At 27.1% G+C, this 16,275-nt stretch overlaps 1 protein-coding gene across 1 annotated transcript in view; it reads left to right on the forward strand.

Moving 5' to 3' along the window:
• The first annotated feature begins 13,471 nt into the window (after window positions 1-13,471).
• Window positions 13,472-16,275, forward strand: part of LOC103578465 (uncharacterized) — a 39,206-nt gene continuing 36,402 nt past the window's right edge. Inside the window, exon 1 of the mRNA XM_008559575.3 lies at window positions 13,472-15,101. Within this exon, the coding sequence (XP_008557797.1) occupies window positions 15,076-15,101 (26 nt within the window). The 5' untranslated portion in view covers window positions 13,472-15,075. The remainder of the gene's footprint in view (window positions 15,102-16,275) is intronic.

A 16,275-nucleotide genomic window follows, 5' to 3' on the forward strand; every position in this document is an offset into this window, starting at 1 on the left:
TTCTTGCTCGGAAACAAGTAAGTCAATACTCGGTTTCATATTTGTATACTTCCTTTTAAGTTATACATAATATTATATAAACGCCGTAGCGATTTACCACATAAAGAGTCATTCAGTCATAGACATCGACCCGTGGTAGTGTTACGTTAATAGTATATATACTCGTCGTAGTCAGTATCCATCAGCGCTTACTCGAACTGCTTCAACTGACTACTCTTTCATACTAGTACAAGCCGGCGTAAAAAAGTATTATTGTCGCGAGCTGACTGCCTACCGCGTCAACTGCGGCAGATACTACGGTATCTCCCTGCATCTAAATTACATGTTGGTACTTGTATTATTGTTTTCAATATAATATTATTTATTTAATAAATTCTTTTTTTAAAAATGTTACTATAACAAGTGTATATTTGATTTATTGATAGCATTCCATACATACAATTTTATATATAAACTATCACAAAAACATCGTGTGGAAAATATTTAAACAAATAATATTATATTTATTTGCTATTCTGTAAACAAAAAAAAAATGATTAATTTAAATTATTAATCGTAAGGCTTAATCTTTTTCGATCATATACAAATTAATAATACATATAGTGTTAGCTTAGATAATATCCGGCAATAAAAATCTTTTTCATAATATTTATATAAATATTTATTTTTTAAATATATTTGTTTTAATTATTGTTTTAAAGAAAAGCGTAATAAAAATGAACGTTACACATATTTTAACAGCGTATTTAAAAATTATATATTTTACTATTTTTTTCCTATATCTAATTTCAGTTAACATGCTCCATGCATAAGAAAATCATGACTATCTTATTATTCATTCTCATATCATTGTAACAACATTTCGCTCAAGATATGTATATTTTTTAAGTGACAAGATACTTCAATTTATACTGTTACAAGTGACCAGATACTGTCAAATTATATTAACATATCATTATTTTATTAAAATTTTTTTTGGTTAAAAAAAAATATATATATATATATATATATATATATATATATATATATATATATATATATATATATATATATAATTAAATATCCAATCAGGAGAAAATGGTTCAATCTGATCATATGTACACGTAAGTTTAAGAATTCAAAAATAATTATACAAGTAAATATTAAAATTTCATATTATTTTCATTTTACATTCAGCAGTCGACTTTTTATGTAAAGTTTTTGTTATTCTGCTATGATATCAGCTACAACACACATTGGTTTCCAACGTTTTCGATATAAATATTTTATCTTCGAAATAAAAACTTTAACGATTCTTATTCATTTTACTTTTATATCTTATCAATCAATGAAAGTTGATGCTAAACTTTCAAATTTTAATTAAAATTAAATTAAGATAATTTATATTTGTTATTTTTTTATCCAGTCTCCATTAAATTTATTTCGAGTTATATTAACCAAATATCTTTTTTTCTACATATATTACTGATATTTAATTAACGTATAGCGGTATAAATTATATTATAATAAAAACATAAACATTGTAAAAAAATTAATTATGATATATATATAAAGTTATTCTATTTTCATTATTTATTAGGTTTTTCTTTATAACAAAATTCAACTTGAAAGTTCTCAAGACTAATGCATTTTTATAATTATTAAAAACATCATGTTGATATTATTTTTTCATAACTAATCATAGTAAATAGTCGCAGTTAAATTTAAATTATAAATTTACCTGCCACTTTTATTAATTATACATATTTATTTGAACTCTTATATTTTACGTTTTATTAATTAATTAATAATCAAATAAAAAATAAAACCTATTATTATTATGTTTACAAAACTCCAAATTGGCTTAGTATAAACTGCGGTAGAATTTGAGCTAGGCTTTAAGCGTAGTTACTTACGGCATGTGATTAGTCTCTAATAAACCGAACTGAAATAGATTGTACGCTATTATTAATTAACTAATAATCTTTATACCAAATAAAATATTTCAACTATAATCAATTTCTAACTATATTATGCACTACGTCTCTAAAAAATCTTTATTTAATTAAACTCTGTTACATTTCAATTTTTATGATTATTATTGAAATAAGTACCACTTTAACATTACTCTAATCTTTTTTTAATTTTCCGCTAAGAAAATTGTAAATTTTCAAAAATTCGGGAAGTTATTGCTTTCACTCCAATTTTCGAAGCGTGCGTGCATGATCCTTTTATAACTTGTGAACTAATTAACTGATTTAAATCGTTCTTGGGGCAATCGAAAGAGTTTGTTGGTCGTCAACTTTTCTGAAAATTTCAGATTATTTGATAGAGTAGACTTGAAGATATTTGAAATTACAAAAAAAAATTAGTTTTTTTTTTTTAATATCTCAGAAACGATCGACTTCAAATTTTAATCAGCTTTAGAACTTAATAAGACGCGTTGATTGCTACCTCGAACATCAAAATCGGCGTATTCGTTCGAGAGATCTCGACGGAAAAATAAATATTTAAAATCGCTTTTTTACGAATATCATTGAAACGAATAAATCAAACATTTCCAAAATTCAATCAGCTCTAGAACTCAATAAAACGCACTGATTGTTATCTCGAACATTAAAATCGGTTCATTAGTTCTGGATAAATTATAATATAATGTACTACAATATATTTAAAATCACACCAATTCTTCGTCTTCACGGTCTTTTCTGATTACCACATAACTTAATACTATTCGTTTTTTAGTTTAAATAGTGTACTATCAACAGAAAAATTGAAAAAACACCGTTTTTAACATTTTTCTCGGATATTTTAAATATTAACGCTATGATCTGAGTCAAAACTCATTCCAATTAATTACATTGTTTTCTATCTGAACACATTAATTTTATTGATCGTAACTGTGAACATAAATTTTAAGAAAACTTGTTTATTAATTATTTTCGATGTCTTGAATTTTCCCAGTTTAATATCGAACATTTCTGTTCTTAAGCTTAAAAAAACTAGTGTAAAGTATTGTCAAGTTAATTAAATTTAAACCCACCAATTTCCAGATTTTTTTTTTTAATTTTTTGGAAATTTCTCAAAAGCAACTTAATAAATCGATTCTAAAATCCAATGAGCTTTAGAATTTAATAAAACGCGTCGCATGTACTCTTTCCAATTGAGAACTTGAAATTTATATGAACCCAAGTTCTCACTGCAGCTCATTTGAATTCATCAACTCTGGTGGTGATAGGAATATCTGTAGATTATGGCTTCATTATTACCAAAAAGATTGCCTATATACTAGATTGTTTAAAATATAATAAGGTTAGAATGAAATTACCAGAAAATGGTGATAATTTTATGCGATTCAAAAATTATAAATTTAAAAATTCAGCACCCGTTGTTGTTTACTCTGATATCGAATGTACACTTGAATTTGAGTCTGATGAAGTTCAAAAGCACGTACCACAAAATGTAGCCTTTTGTAACCACTGTAGTTATGATAATTCATTGTCTAAATTTTAAATATATCGTTATGCTGATTGCATTAATTATGGTCAAAAAATTTCATAAAATTTATCAAAATCTATTAGAAACCATGAAATATTTTTCATTAAATTTTGTGTAAGGCCAAAACTTAAATTTTGTAAAATTTCATCCGAATATTTCCTTGGGGTCTTGATAATAATTTTGTCAAATTTTATGAATTTATAAAATTTCATTAAATTTTATGAAATGTCATGAAGAAATTTTTTCCCGGCAATTCCCATAAAAAATGGTATTTATTTGTATTCGATTATTTTTATTATTTATACTTAATTTAGTTATTGTAAAATATTTCAAATAAAAAAAATTACTCATTATTATTGATTTTTATCACCAACTTCATTCTTATTTATTATACATTCATTGATTTCTGAGATATTCAGTACATTAGAGTCTATAATATTAATTAATTTTGTTATACTCGATATTAACGGGGGGGGGGGGGGGGTATGGGCTAAAAATCGAATTTTTTTTTCTTTCATTTTCTTATAGCTACACATTTTAAGAATATCGTCTCCAAATTTGAAGTCAATCAGAGCAAAACTTTCGAAGTTATTAACTAATTGGTCTTCGTAGAAATTAGAGGCTGAAGAAATCGAAGCTGCTGCAGGGACTCTACTTTATGGAGCTGGAATCGATGATTCAGTGGAAGTTAAAACAAAATTTTTTTTTTTTTTTTTTTTTTTTTTTTCATCTAAAACTTTAAACGCATTATTTTCGAAACTACTTTTTCAAAGTCCGTGACCACTGCTATTTTTAAACTACATTACCGATTCATTGCAAACTTGGTACACACTTTCTATGTATAAAAAACCTCCCCCCAACGTTGAGTTTTATAATTTTTTTTTACTTCAAGGGGGTTTCCCACCCCCAAAATGACGCAAATTTTCAGAAAAAAATGGTAGTTTTTATTTAAAATGATCACAAAAAATTGAAAAATGAGAAAAAAAATAATCAGGGAACGTTGGGGGGAGGTTTTAATAATACTTTGATTAAATTTCAATGGTTTTTTTTTTTTTTTTTTTTTTTTTTTTTTTTTTTTTTCAAATAATTTTCAGCTAAGATACACTGCTCACCGCAAATCATCTTTTTTTAAAGACGTTCTGGGAAAAGCTCCATCACCGGCTTGTTTGCGGATACTATTACCTAAAAAAATTACCTAATGTTGTTGAATATAAACTTAATAATGTTCAAAAGGTTTTAATAATATTGCTCAATCTATACGCCTAAAAAAAATTCATGAAAAAAGCGTTGTTTTTTACGATTTAGCCCATACCCCCCCCCCCCCCTTAAATTATAAAAAGCTATGAAATGTACTTTCAATAGTTAAATTTTAATTATTTTATATTTTTTTATTAAAATTTTATATGCTAACAATTATAATAAACATTAAATTTAATTATAATTATTCAACAATTTTCTTATACTAATGCTTTATTGAGCTAGTCAACGGCAGAAGTAAGCTTACTGTACTCTATTGCTCATCGCTACTAACGCTGTGCATCGACCATCCAATAAACACTAACCAGCATAGTCTAACTTTTTTATAAATACTTTTTCCTTATTTTTATTACACACATTATTTTAAATCACATTCTATCTTTTCTTATTTTTTAAAATTATTTTTATTATCTACATTATGCAATTTTTTATTATTGATTAATCAAATTTTAATGTTTATATCTTTATTGCTTACAGTTTTGATTAAATTGTATTTAGTAAATAAATCATTAAATAGGAGAAACCAGGGTTAGTTGTCACAGTGATCATTTGTAGCGATCGGTTCATCAATCAGCGGCGAAGAATCGTGAAGGTATCACCTCCATTTCGATGCCGATACTTTGACGCCGATCAATGTTTGAATTTCGTTTGTTAAGTTGTCTATTATAATCTCTATGACAACCAACCCATGAGAAAACCAACCCCGATCTCCCCTATAAACGTTTGAAAATATTATCAGCAATAAGAAAAGCTTTTTAACATAATATTTTTATAATCCAATGAGTATTATTATTATGAAATTCTAAAGAAATAAACTTTTACTTATTCATAAATATACGAATAGTTCATGCATTTTATTGGGTATGCTTACGAGAAAAAATTCTTATCAATTTTAGTACAGACAGTTAGCAGCAAAATGTTTAAAATTTATTATAACTGGCTGATGTTAATTTTTTTTATAACTTTAAACAGAATTATTTACTTTGTTGTTCATTCACTTTTTCATCATTCACAATTCTTAAAATAATGTTCACGAAGATTTGTATATTCATTATTTATTTAATCAATATCATGCATCAATAAATAACACTATCAAAAAAATCCATACGGGAATCCAGCCTAGAGTCCTATATGGTTTACCAAATAACGTTTTCGGATGGATTCCCCCATATGCTTCCCTATATGAATCCAGCATATAGTACAGACAGTTAGATCCCGATATAGATTGTTACATGGGTTTCTATGGCAATCCACAGCATGTCAAATCCATATAAAAATCTGGTATGGATTCCCGTGTGGATTTTTACAAAGATTTAAACATCTCGATTGTCTACTAAAAAACTGTAAACTTTATTAATTTTAGTCATATTTATGAGAGTGGCCCAAAAAAAACCGACTGTTTTTTTTTTTTTTTTTTTTGAGTCTCTTATAAAAATTTGTTGGTTTATGATGTTTTAAAAAGTATCTTTAAAAATCATTTCGATCAAAAATTTTCAAGAGTTCGCTCTCGAATTTTGAATATTTCCGAGTGCTGTCTTTTGAAGGTTTTCAAGCGATCTTTAAATATTAATAATAAAGCTTTTCGATTTTTTCTCCATCAATTGACATCACAATGAATGAAAATATAACCCGAGAAATAGAATTCATAAGTTATTTACATATTTTTTAATTTTTTAATTCAATTTTTAGGTTTTTTCGCTTATGCAAAAGTTATATTTTAGTGAAATGACAATAATTGGATTATAAAGAAATACAAAAACTAATTCAAACTATTAATTACATATTATCAGTTAATATTTAAAATTCTTGAGCGCCGTTTAAATATTTGAATTTTAGGCTGAAAATTTCAGCATGGACATGATTTTATAAGTATAAACTATTGCTGCGCCGATAAAGAAAAAATTTGGAAGTAAAAAATCCAAATTTCAATCATTTTTGATATTTTCAAAATTCATGAGTGACCTCTTGAAAATTTTTTATCGAGCTGATTTTTGGAGAGGCTTCTTAAAACATCGTAAGCCAAGAAATTTTTATAAGAGACTCGAAAAAAAAAAAAAAATGTCCGTTTTTTTTGGGCCACCCTAATGTTTATGGGGCATTCCACGCCAAATCGGACGGTTTGAAAAGTTGTAATTTTAGATTTCCTCAATTTTTTTAATATTTTTTTGTATCCATCAAAAAACTCTTTTCCCGAAATGTTGAAATTTTTTTGATCACCGGTTCAAAAGATATCGAATTTTAAAGAAAACCGCTCTTTTTATGGTTTTTTACTGATAACTTTTTAGGGAATGGTTTAAATCAAAATACTTACTGAATAAAAAACTATCATTTTCCCTTGTACATTTGAAAAAATAAAAACAAAAAAATTATTTTGAGTGTTTTGATATGTGTTTTTTTATTTTTAAAATTTAAATTGCATTTTTTAAAGTGAGTGCATATTTTGATTTTCTTTAAAATTTTTTACAGTAAACTACTACTCAAACCACAACTTTTTAAGCCAGTCTGGTCGTGGGTTTTCAATAGCTACAATTTTTTTTCTCTATTTTATCAAATTTTATCCCTGGTTTCTCTCTTTCAATGTATTTTAAAAAACTTAATGTATATTTTTTATCATAACAAGCATAGGAAATTGTTAATAATTAAAAAAGAATACGCGAGAGATTTATGAAAATATTTTTAAATTTAAAATGAATGTTTTTTTTGTATACTGTTATTTATCCAAATAAAGAAAATATTTATCGTATGCGATTTTAATCCTAAATAATCAATCTACCGACAAAACTTACCAAAAAAATATTTAGTACCGATTACCAAATATTTTTTTGGTGGAAACAAATATTTATTTTACCATACTGAGATTTAATTGAGATAAAAAAATGATTTATTAAATTATAATAGATTATGTGAATGGGCACAAAATATTTTTTTCTCTCAAATAAGTGACTAAAAATTTTGTTACTAAATCCATTTCGTACTCAGTAATAAATCCTTCTATATGTGCAGGTAGTTGCATTGAAAATAATCATTAGTCTTTTTTAATTATTAACAATTTCCTATGTTTGTTATAATAAAAAATATACATGAAGTTTTTCAAAATACGTTGAAAGAGAGAAACTAGTGATAAAATAGAGAAAAAAATTTTTTTTTTTAATTTTTAAAAATCGAAAAAAAAAAATAGTAGCTATTGAAAACCCACGACTAGACTGGCTTTAAAAGTTGTGGTTTGAGTAGTAGTTTACTGTAAAACATTTTAAAGAAAATCAAAATATGCACTCACTTTAAAAAATGCAATTTAAATTTTAAAAATAAAAAAACACGTATCAGAACACTTAAAATAATTTTTTTGTATTTTTTTTCCAAATATTCAAGGGAAAATGATAGTTTTTTATTCAGTGAGTGTTTTGATTTAAACCATTCCCTAAAAAGTTATCAATAAAAAACCATAAAAAGAGCGGTTTTCTTTAAAATTCGATATCTTTTGAACCGGTGATCAAAAAAATTTCAACATTTCGGAAAAAGAGTTTTTTGATGGGTACAAAAAAATTGAGGAAATCTAAAATTAAAATTTTTTAAACCGTCCGTTTTGGCGTGGAATGCCCCTTATATATAACTTTTGTTAACATCTTTATCAATACTAGAGAGAAAAAAGTTTAGATCTGCATTTTGTCTATATCTGCCCAGATCAAATTAGATCTGTTCAGATCTAGACAGGCTGATTTTTAAGCAGTAAGTTATATCAGCCTAGATTTACTTTGATCTGAACAGACCAGATCAGATCTGTTCATTCTTAGTCATACATAATATTTGATCTAACTTGATCTAGGCAGATCTAAACTTTTTTTTTCGGGATCTAATTTTTTATACAAAAAAAAAAAAAAAAACAAAAGAGCGGCCACCGAATTTTGGTTGACTTATTGTTCTTGTATTTTTTTTGAGAATTTTAAACAAAAAATTTTCAAAATTGGTTTATACCCAGCGAAATAATGATCATGTCACCATTTTTTCGTGCGTGTCGACTAGACTAATATTGTATATATATTTTAGCCACGAGAGAGGGCAATCAAACACTTTTCCTTTGACAATCTATTTAATTTAAATGAAAGTCACTGTTCAACTGTTGAAAAAAAAAAGAATTAATTCAAAAATAAATTGTAGTATAATAAAAAAAAATACTTGTTCAACTAAATTATTAAAAAAAAAAAAAAAAAAAACAACAACATAAATAAGTAAATAACACTTTTACTACTTATTAGTTGTTTATATTTATTACATCTTATTTAATAATGCAACAAAAAAATATGTTTAGAAAAACTACAATTTCACACGTTTAAATTTACATTATGTTTTTAATTAATTCACTCATTTTATTAATTATTAGAGCACGTATTCTCTTCAAAGGAACTAACAAGTAAAATTTCATCTTCTCAATCAACATAGAATATCTTTTGACGGTACAATATCTATCATTTTTCTTTAATTATCCAAAAAAATAATTTAATACTGTAAATAAAATAAGAACAAAAATTAATCAAAACCAATCACAACTGCAAAAAAAATTACAAAATTTAATCAGCCGCGCTTTTTTCATATCAATTGCTGTATCAGTGCTGCCACTCAGTAGTAGAATAGAAAACAACATTAGTAGCAATATCGACTGTCGTTAAGGGCATTCTCAGACAGTGCCCAGCTGGTTTTTAAAAATTTTTCATGATTTTAAATAAAAACTACTTACAGTTGAGATCAATTATGTTAAATAAATTTTAGCCTAAAAAATTTTTAAATTCGAATTAAAAAATTAACATGAAGATTTTACTTAAATTTATTTGACAAATTATTTTTAACTCGCAACTGATGTCAACTGTACGTAATTTTTTCAAATTTTATATTTCGGCGAAATTACTTCTACGTTGTCCTTTTTTCAATTAAAGTTTCAATTTTTTTCGAATTAATTAATTAAATTTTTATACGCTTATGACAATTGAAAGTCATTAAAAATTTTTTAAAAGTGGGGGGCACTGTCTGAAAATGCTCTTAAGTATTCTAGGTTATTGGAAATTCAGACAATCAGAACTCTTGTTGATAGAAATTCTAATTATTTGAGATTCTAGGTAATAGGGATTCTGAATATTTGGGATCCCTGGCGAGTGGAATTTTGAGTGATCAGAATTCTGGGTGATTGAGATTCTGATCTCTTGGGATCTGAGTAATTGGGATATGTCTAATCGGTAGCCATTTCAATATGGATCTAGCTAATGACGTCTTCCCCAATTTTCGCGTTGAACTTGACGACAAGTTGCAGCAGTAGGTTGTCATTTGCTTGCCATGAGCTTGGCTATCAGGGTCTATGACACAGATATTTTATTTACACAAATCCCGGGGACACAGATTGACGTTCATACTTTCCGACCGTTGATCTTAGAAAAATATAAAGTAATTTGAGTTTCAAGTAGACGGCGCCAAAATATCAATAAATGTATAATTTGAAAAGTAAATAACAAAATACTTATAATAAACTAGCTGTTACCAACTCGCTCATTCGATGGACATTTTGTAATGTTAGATGACTCTATATTTTGGTTTGATTATTGATATCAATACTATAGCATTAACCGTACAACCATCCGTAAATTTAAATATTTTCTCGCACTTTTCTACACTGTGAGAACAATTTATTCGAGCTAAATAAATAGATTCATTTGACTGAACAAAATTATTTATTTTATTCAAATATATATTTGTTTATAGTTACCAAATCTTGGTTGGAAAAAAATTTCAAATAAAGATTTGCTAACTATAAACAAATCATTATTTCATTTAAATGAACCATATCTTTGTCTCAAATAAATACTCATTGGGTTCATTCAAATATGGGATTTATTTGCCTGAAATAAATCTTATTTGGTAGGAGTAAATTTTATATAGAAAGTTCTTAATTGTATCGTTGTTAATTTTCGTAACTAATATTCATTTCAAATGTCAATATTGAAGGTCTCATTATTTCGTCACCGCAAACCACCGAAGAGGATGATTATTATGAAAAATAGTTTAACTCTATTTCTTTTCTCGTATTGTAGATGATAGTTATTTCAAATTACAAATCTGTAGATCTCTTGATTAATATCTTTATTTAATCCATTTTAGTTTAGTGAAAAAAGTCTAGAGATAATTCAATGTGAGTGAATGAGTCATAAAATTTAGAGCGATCATAAAGCACACATAAAGCACACATAAAGCTTTACCGAGTCGAAATTTAAAGCCTACATTTATCCCTGTAGCCCGAGATAAAACTGATTTAGAGCACTGTAAGCCGACTCAACTCCGACATTGGATCTCAGGATCCTACCATTTACTACGAGGTACTATTTTGAACCGCTAAGTCCGACATTAAAAATTATAACCGACTATTGTCCCCTTGAACCTCGTAATACATTTGTATGTTAGATAAATATTTGAATAACTAGAAAACTAATGCCATCATCTCTTATTTTATAGATGCGTGATTAAAGTCAGTCATATATTGACAGTATAACAGCATAAATCTTGTATACTATAAACTATATCTTTGATTGCCTTTTTTTTACTGCTGTTAATTGTGGTGTTGTTATTTCTAGTTTAAGTGTGTTATCATTGTAGTAAAAGTGATTTTAATAAGTTACCAGTTACTACAATTTGGTGTTAGAAGTGTGTGTAACCTTCGTGTGTAGTGTGAATTAAAAGATATAAAATAAAAAAAAATATATTTGTCAAAATATCGCGACGCGACGGGCGAGGCGAAGATTTAAAAAAACAATGATTGCGTGAATTTTTTTAATATTATAAAAGACACAAGTGATAATTTGTGAAAATATTTTACTTAATCGGTGTTAAAGTGCGAGTACGAGTAATTACGTGTGTGATAAAAATATGAAATAAAAGTGATTAAAACATCAAACGATGGATCTTATTAAAAAAAAAAAAAAACAATTATTATCAATTATTAACTGTAACTACAATTAGAATTAATAATATTATATTAATAAAATTATTATTATAATGATAGAATTATTATTATTATTATAAAATAGGTTGTAGGGGTCCAAAGTCGGACCTAATTTTTATTCCCTTTAAGTCCGACTTTGGACACCAAAGTGGTAAAAATGGAAATTTGTACCACTTTGGGGTCCAAAGTCGGACTTAATTTAACAAGGGAATAGAATCTACTTTAAGCCCCCAAGTCCGAAATAAGAACTACCTTAGGAGGCTCAAAGTCGGCTTTAAATTTCGACTCGGGTTCGCGCTTGAGGTGTGCAATAGTGGAAAAGTAAGTTAAAAAGCATCCGAGTAACATGGCGCATAATTTTTAGTATATATATACATGTATCTATGCAAAATTACGGACAAACGATATTTTGGAAACTCACTCAACCAATTATGATAAATTATGACGTAATTCTTTGAAAATCCTATTACGAGGACCCATGCAAGAGTTCAAAATTCCATTAGGTATAAGAAATGAGTGAAATAATGGAAATTAAAGATAATTTAACGTACTTTCAGATGCAACAAACAGAAATTATCTTTTATTTTCAGACTAAAAGTTATTTTCGAAACCAAAATATAATTCGTTCAAAAGTTTATATATGTATACTGTAAAAAATAAGGTACTGACACCAAACTCCCTAGGGGTTTGACAAATTTCCTCTTTAGTAAAACCAAATTCATTTGAACCAACGAAAACTAGTTTACCTCAAGAAAATAATATTTATTGAGATAAGATCTCTACTCAATTATGAAAAATTGCTGTAGCGTTTATGTTAAAGTTTTTAAGCTTGACCGTAATTAAACTAACATTTGATTGAACAGTAAAATATATTTTAATTAAAGTTTAGGTGTACTTGATTTAAAAATAAAAACTTGTTGAAGCAAACTTTTCAATTTTGAGAAATTTAACTGAAACTCTTAAAGAGTTTGGTTTGACAACTATATATTTTCAAATAAAACAAAAGTAAAAAATGGAAAAAAGAGCTCATGGAGCTCGAAAACAGTGGGAAATTCTGAGGCTGGCCAACTGATGCCAAGATTTTTTTTTAAGTACCTTATTTTGGTAATAACTACAATAGATATATAACTATATGAAGTATTTTTTTTCCCACAGAAGAAATCATCAAATAAATATATTTGTCAGGGGTTTATGGAATATTCAAAATATTAAAGCACATTCTATAGATATATCTATATCGTATACGAATCGCTGTATTTTACGATACACAAGTTAAGAGAATTGATGATTTATCTTACAAGATTGATCATTTGTTTGTTTTCTAAAGAAAAAAACATCTTGTTCGGATTAGAAAAAATAAAATTCTTCTTTTGGTGGATACTTTTTTGTAATTGAAAGAAATCAAGCATTTTTCGTCGTAAAAATAAAATACTTGAATTATAATTTAAAAATGAATGGATTGATCTCTTCTTATTCTAAAAAATATTACCCAATTACATTGTAATAAAATTTCATATTTATTAATTCGCATGAGTATTTTTTATAGAAATGATGTACAAAGTATAGAAAAAAAAAATTTTTGCATACGAAACATACATGTAATTTAGCTGGAAAAAGATATCGCAAACCGGTTGTCGGCGTCACAAGCATACACGTGCAGACACAAAGTAAAAAGTAGAGGGCGCATATGTATATATATATATATGAATACGTGTGCACTAGCGGCACTAGCTGATACGTACTACAGTGTATAAAGTTGTATTCGCCGTTGAGTCTATATGTACACACGCGGTCCTCACCTGAGGGAGATCCCAGGTTTTGCAGCATGGGAACGACTAAAGAGTGGGGAGGAGAGTCACAAAAGAGTCGGAGCAGTTGCCGGTACAAACTACGAAGCCGTATCTAGTCGAGCCGCGTAAGTCGCCTGAGTAACAATGCAGTGTTGTTGTGTGGGACGTAATTTTATATTCAACTCTACAATATAAATATTGTTATTTTCTGTACTTTATAGAAATGTGCGTAGTGTGTATGTTTACGAGAATCGAGATTTTATATACTATTAAGATTATTAAATCAATGGTGATGTAATGGGATTTAAATTAATATGGAAATTTATCTTTTCATGTAAAAAACAATTTTTTAAAAAGTGAAAACATACACACATACAAACAATTAAGTGTCCAGTAAACTGTCTATGGATTTATTGTTACCAACTTATTAAAAATTATTGATTATAGTTCACTTGAAGTTATTGAAATTGTTAGTAGTGATTCATTAAAAAGATATAAAGAGAAAGGTGCGCTGGTAAAATTATTAATCTAAATCATAGAATTTAAAAATCAGTAAGGTATCTTTTTTAAAAATGTAAGATAAATATACCCAAAGGTCAATTTGTCTGAACAGACATATTCATTCCAAATGATCGAACTAGTTTACCAATTAAATTTCTGTCAAGTAACCTGGATAGTATAAATTGTTTTGATTGAATCGGATGGAAAAACAGATACCTATTTTTATAAATAAAGAACAATAATCGAAAAAAGCAGTTTAAAATTTGCATCGCTTGCATCGAAGGCCTTGTCTCTGAGCTCTGACGCTCGGAGTAACAGTACTTCCGCCGCCGTGGTTGCTTGGAATAAGCCACTCTCCTCCATAGAACGGGACCCATACTCAACAAGAGTCTGTCGTGCTGTCCGCTCCTACGCCTTGTCTTACTGTCCCGATTATTTTTCTCTCATGCATGTTTATGCTACCCGTAATAAAACCATCGCTTGCACCTCATCTTCCTTTTTGTCTTAAAAGCAGTCTGGCCAGTCGTGTATAGATTGGCTCGATGTTAAATTTACAGTCTGCTTTAGATGGAAATCACTCAAGGTTTTAAATCAACTGAATGTGTGTTGGTGAATGAACACAAAGAGTTTATACCCTGAGTGTAAACATCAAGACCATAATGCAGCTAGAGCAGCTTGACTTTACACCTGTCTATAATAAAAACTAGTATTCTGAGTTTGCTTCTATAATATTAAAAGCTATTGAAAAACACTGAGGAAAAAAAATTTTTCACCTGCCTATATAACTTTGGATAATTAAGTATGCATAGTTGATAGGGAATCCCTAAAATTGGAAAAAAAACCATAAAAGTTAAAAGTGCAAGAATACGGCTTTATTTTATGTACGTTTGGTTCCACCATGAATTTTAATGTAAGGTGTTGTGGTAAAAAAATTATTACCGTATCGAATAAGTTTATAATTACTTAGATATTTTAGTGTTAATACAAAATAGTTATTAAGTGATTATATCAAATAGAAACAGAATTAATTATTGAAGTGAATTTAAGTATTAACATTATTGGATTAACAAAATGAAGACTACACAAAGGACATTCAGGTGAGTTTCAATTTTGTTTTTAATAATAATTTATATAGGTTATTGTTATAATATGTTTATATGCATATATTAAAAATAATAGACGTGTGCATAATTTGTACAGCATTATTGTTGCTCGTATATAGTGATACAGTTAACAATATATATATTATAATAGAATGCACAGTTAAACGAAATGGTCGTTGACCCAATGACGAATGTACATGTATAATGATTATAACCAGAAGAATCATAAGTTGGGTGATACTTAAAATTTACAATTCGTTAATTATATAAAACAAGTTATACACATATATTTACACAGAAAAAACAAAGGAAAATCCAAAAGCGCATACCTTAATCATTCATGATAATTATTATTGTTTTACAATTTTAATTAATTTTATTATTATTAATTTTTATTTGGCTTTAAAATTGTTAATTTAATATTATCAGTTCAATTTTTTAAAAATATTCCGCCTTTTTTTTTAGATGTCGCTTTTTTTTAATCCTATACTGTCACTCTACTGCAACTGCCAGTAGTTGGTAAAGGAAAAAAAAAAATAATAATAATAATAATAATAATAATAATAATAATAATAATAATAAAAAATGGCAGCTAATGTTTAATGAACTACCGGTTTTAAGTTTTTTTTTATTAATTACAAGTAAACAAAAAGGATTTAGATAGCGATCCTCAAAAGGGTTCTTGAGACAAAAAATAAAAAATAAATTAAGCCAACTTAATATATTTTTCAAGAGTTATTGTAGCTTCGCAGATTTATACAGAACAATTAAATTGACAGCACTGACTTCTTGGATCAAAATAAATTATGTTAAATCAATTCTTTGTAATTGAATTTCTGTTGTGTTATTCTATTTTTTTAATTTCAAAAATGTTCATTCGCATCAAAAATGAGAAAATCTTTATTTAAGTATTTTAATCTTAGTTGAAGAAAATTTATTCTTCGACCAAAAATTATAATATATTTTCAACGAAATTATTTTTATCCTATAATAAAGAACACACTGTTACAAAAGTATTTGAAAAATTATTCAATACTATATGCTGTAGGCTGTAGAACACCTGCAACGCATCCATTAAAATGTAAATTTATTTTCAACGGTATGTCACTACTCTAAGGCCCAGCTGTAATATTGTTCTCATGAAAAAAAAAACAAGGCCACAGGTCCT

Source organism: Microplitis demolitor, chromosome 7 (assembly GCF_026212275.2).
Source record: "Microplitis demolitor isolate Queensland-Clemson2020A chromosome 7, iyMicDemo2.1a, whole genome shotgun sequence".
Classification (NCBI taxonomy): domain Eukaryota; kingdom Metazoa; phylum Arthropoda; class Insecta; order Hymenoptera; family Braconidae; genus Microplitis; species Microplitis demolitor.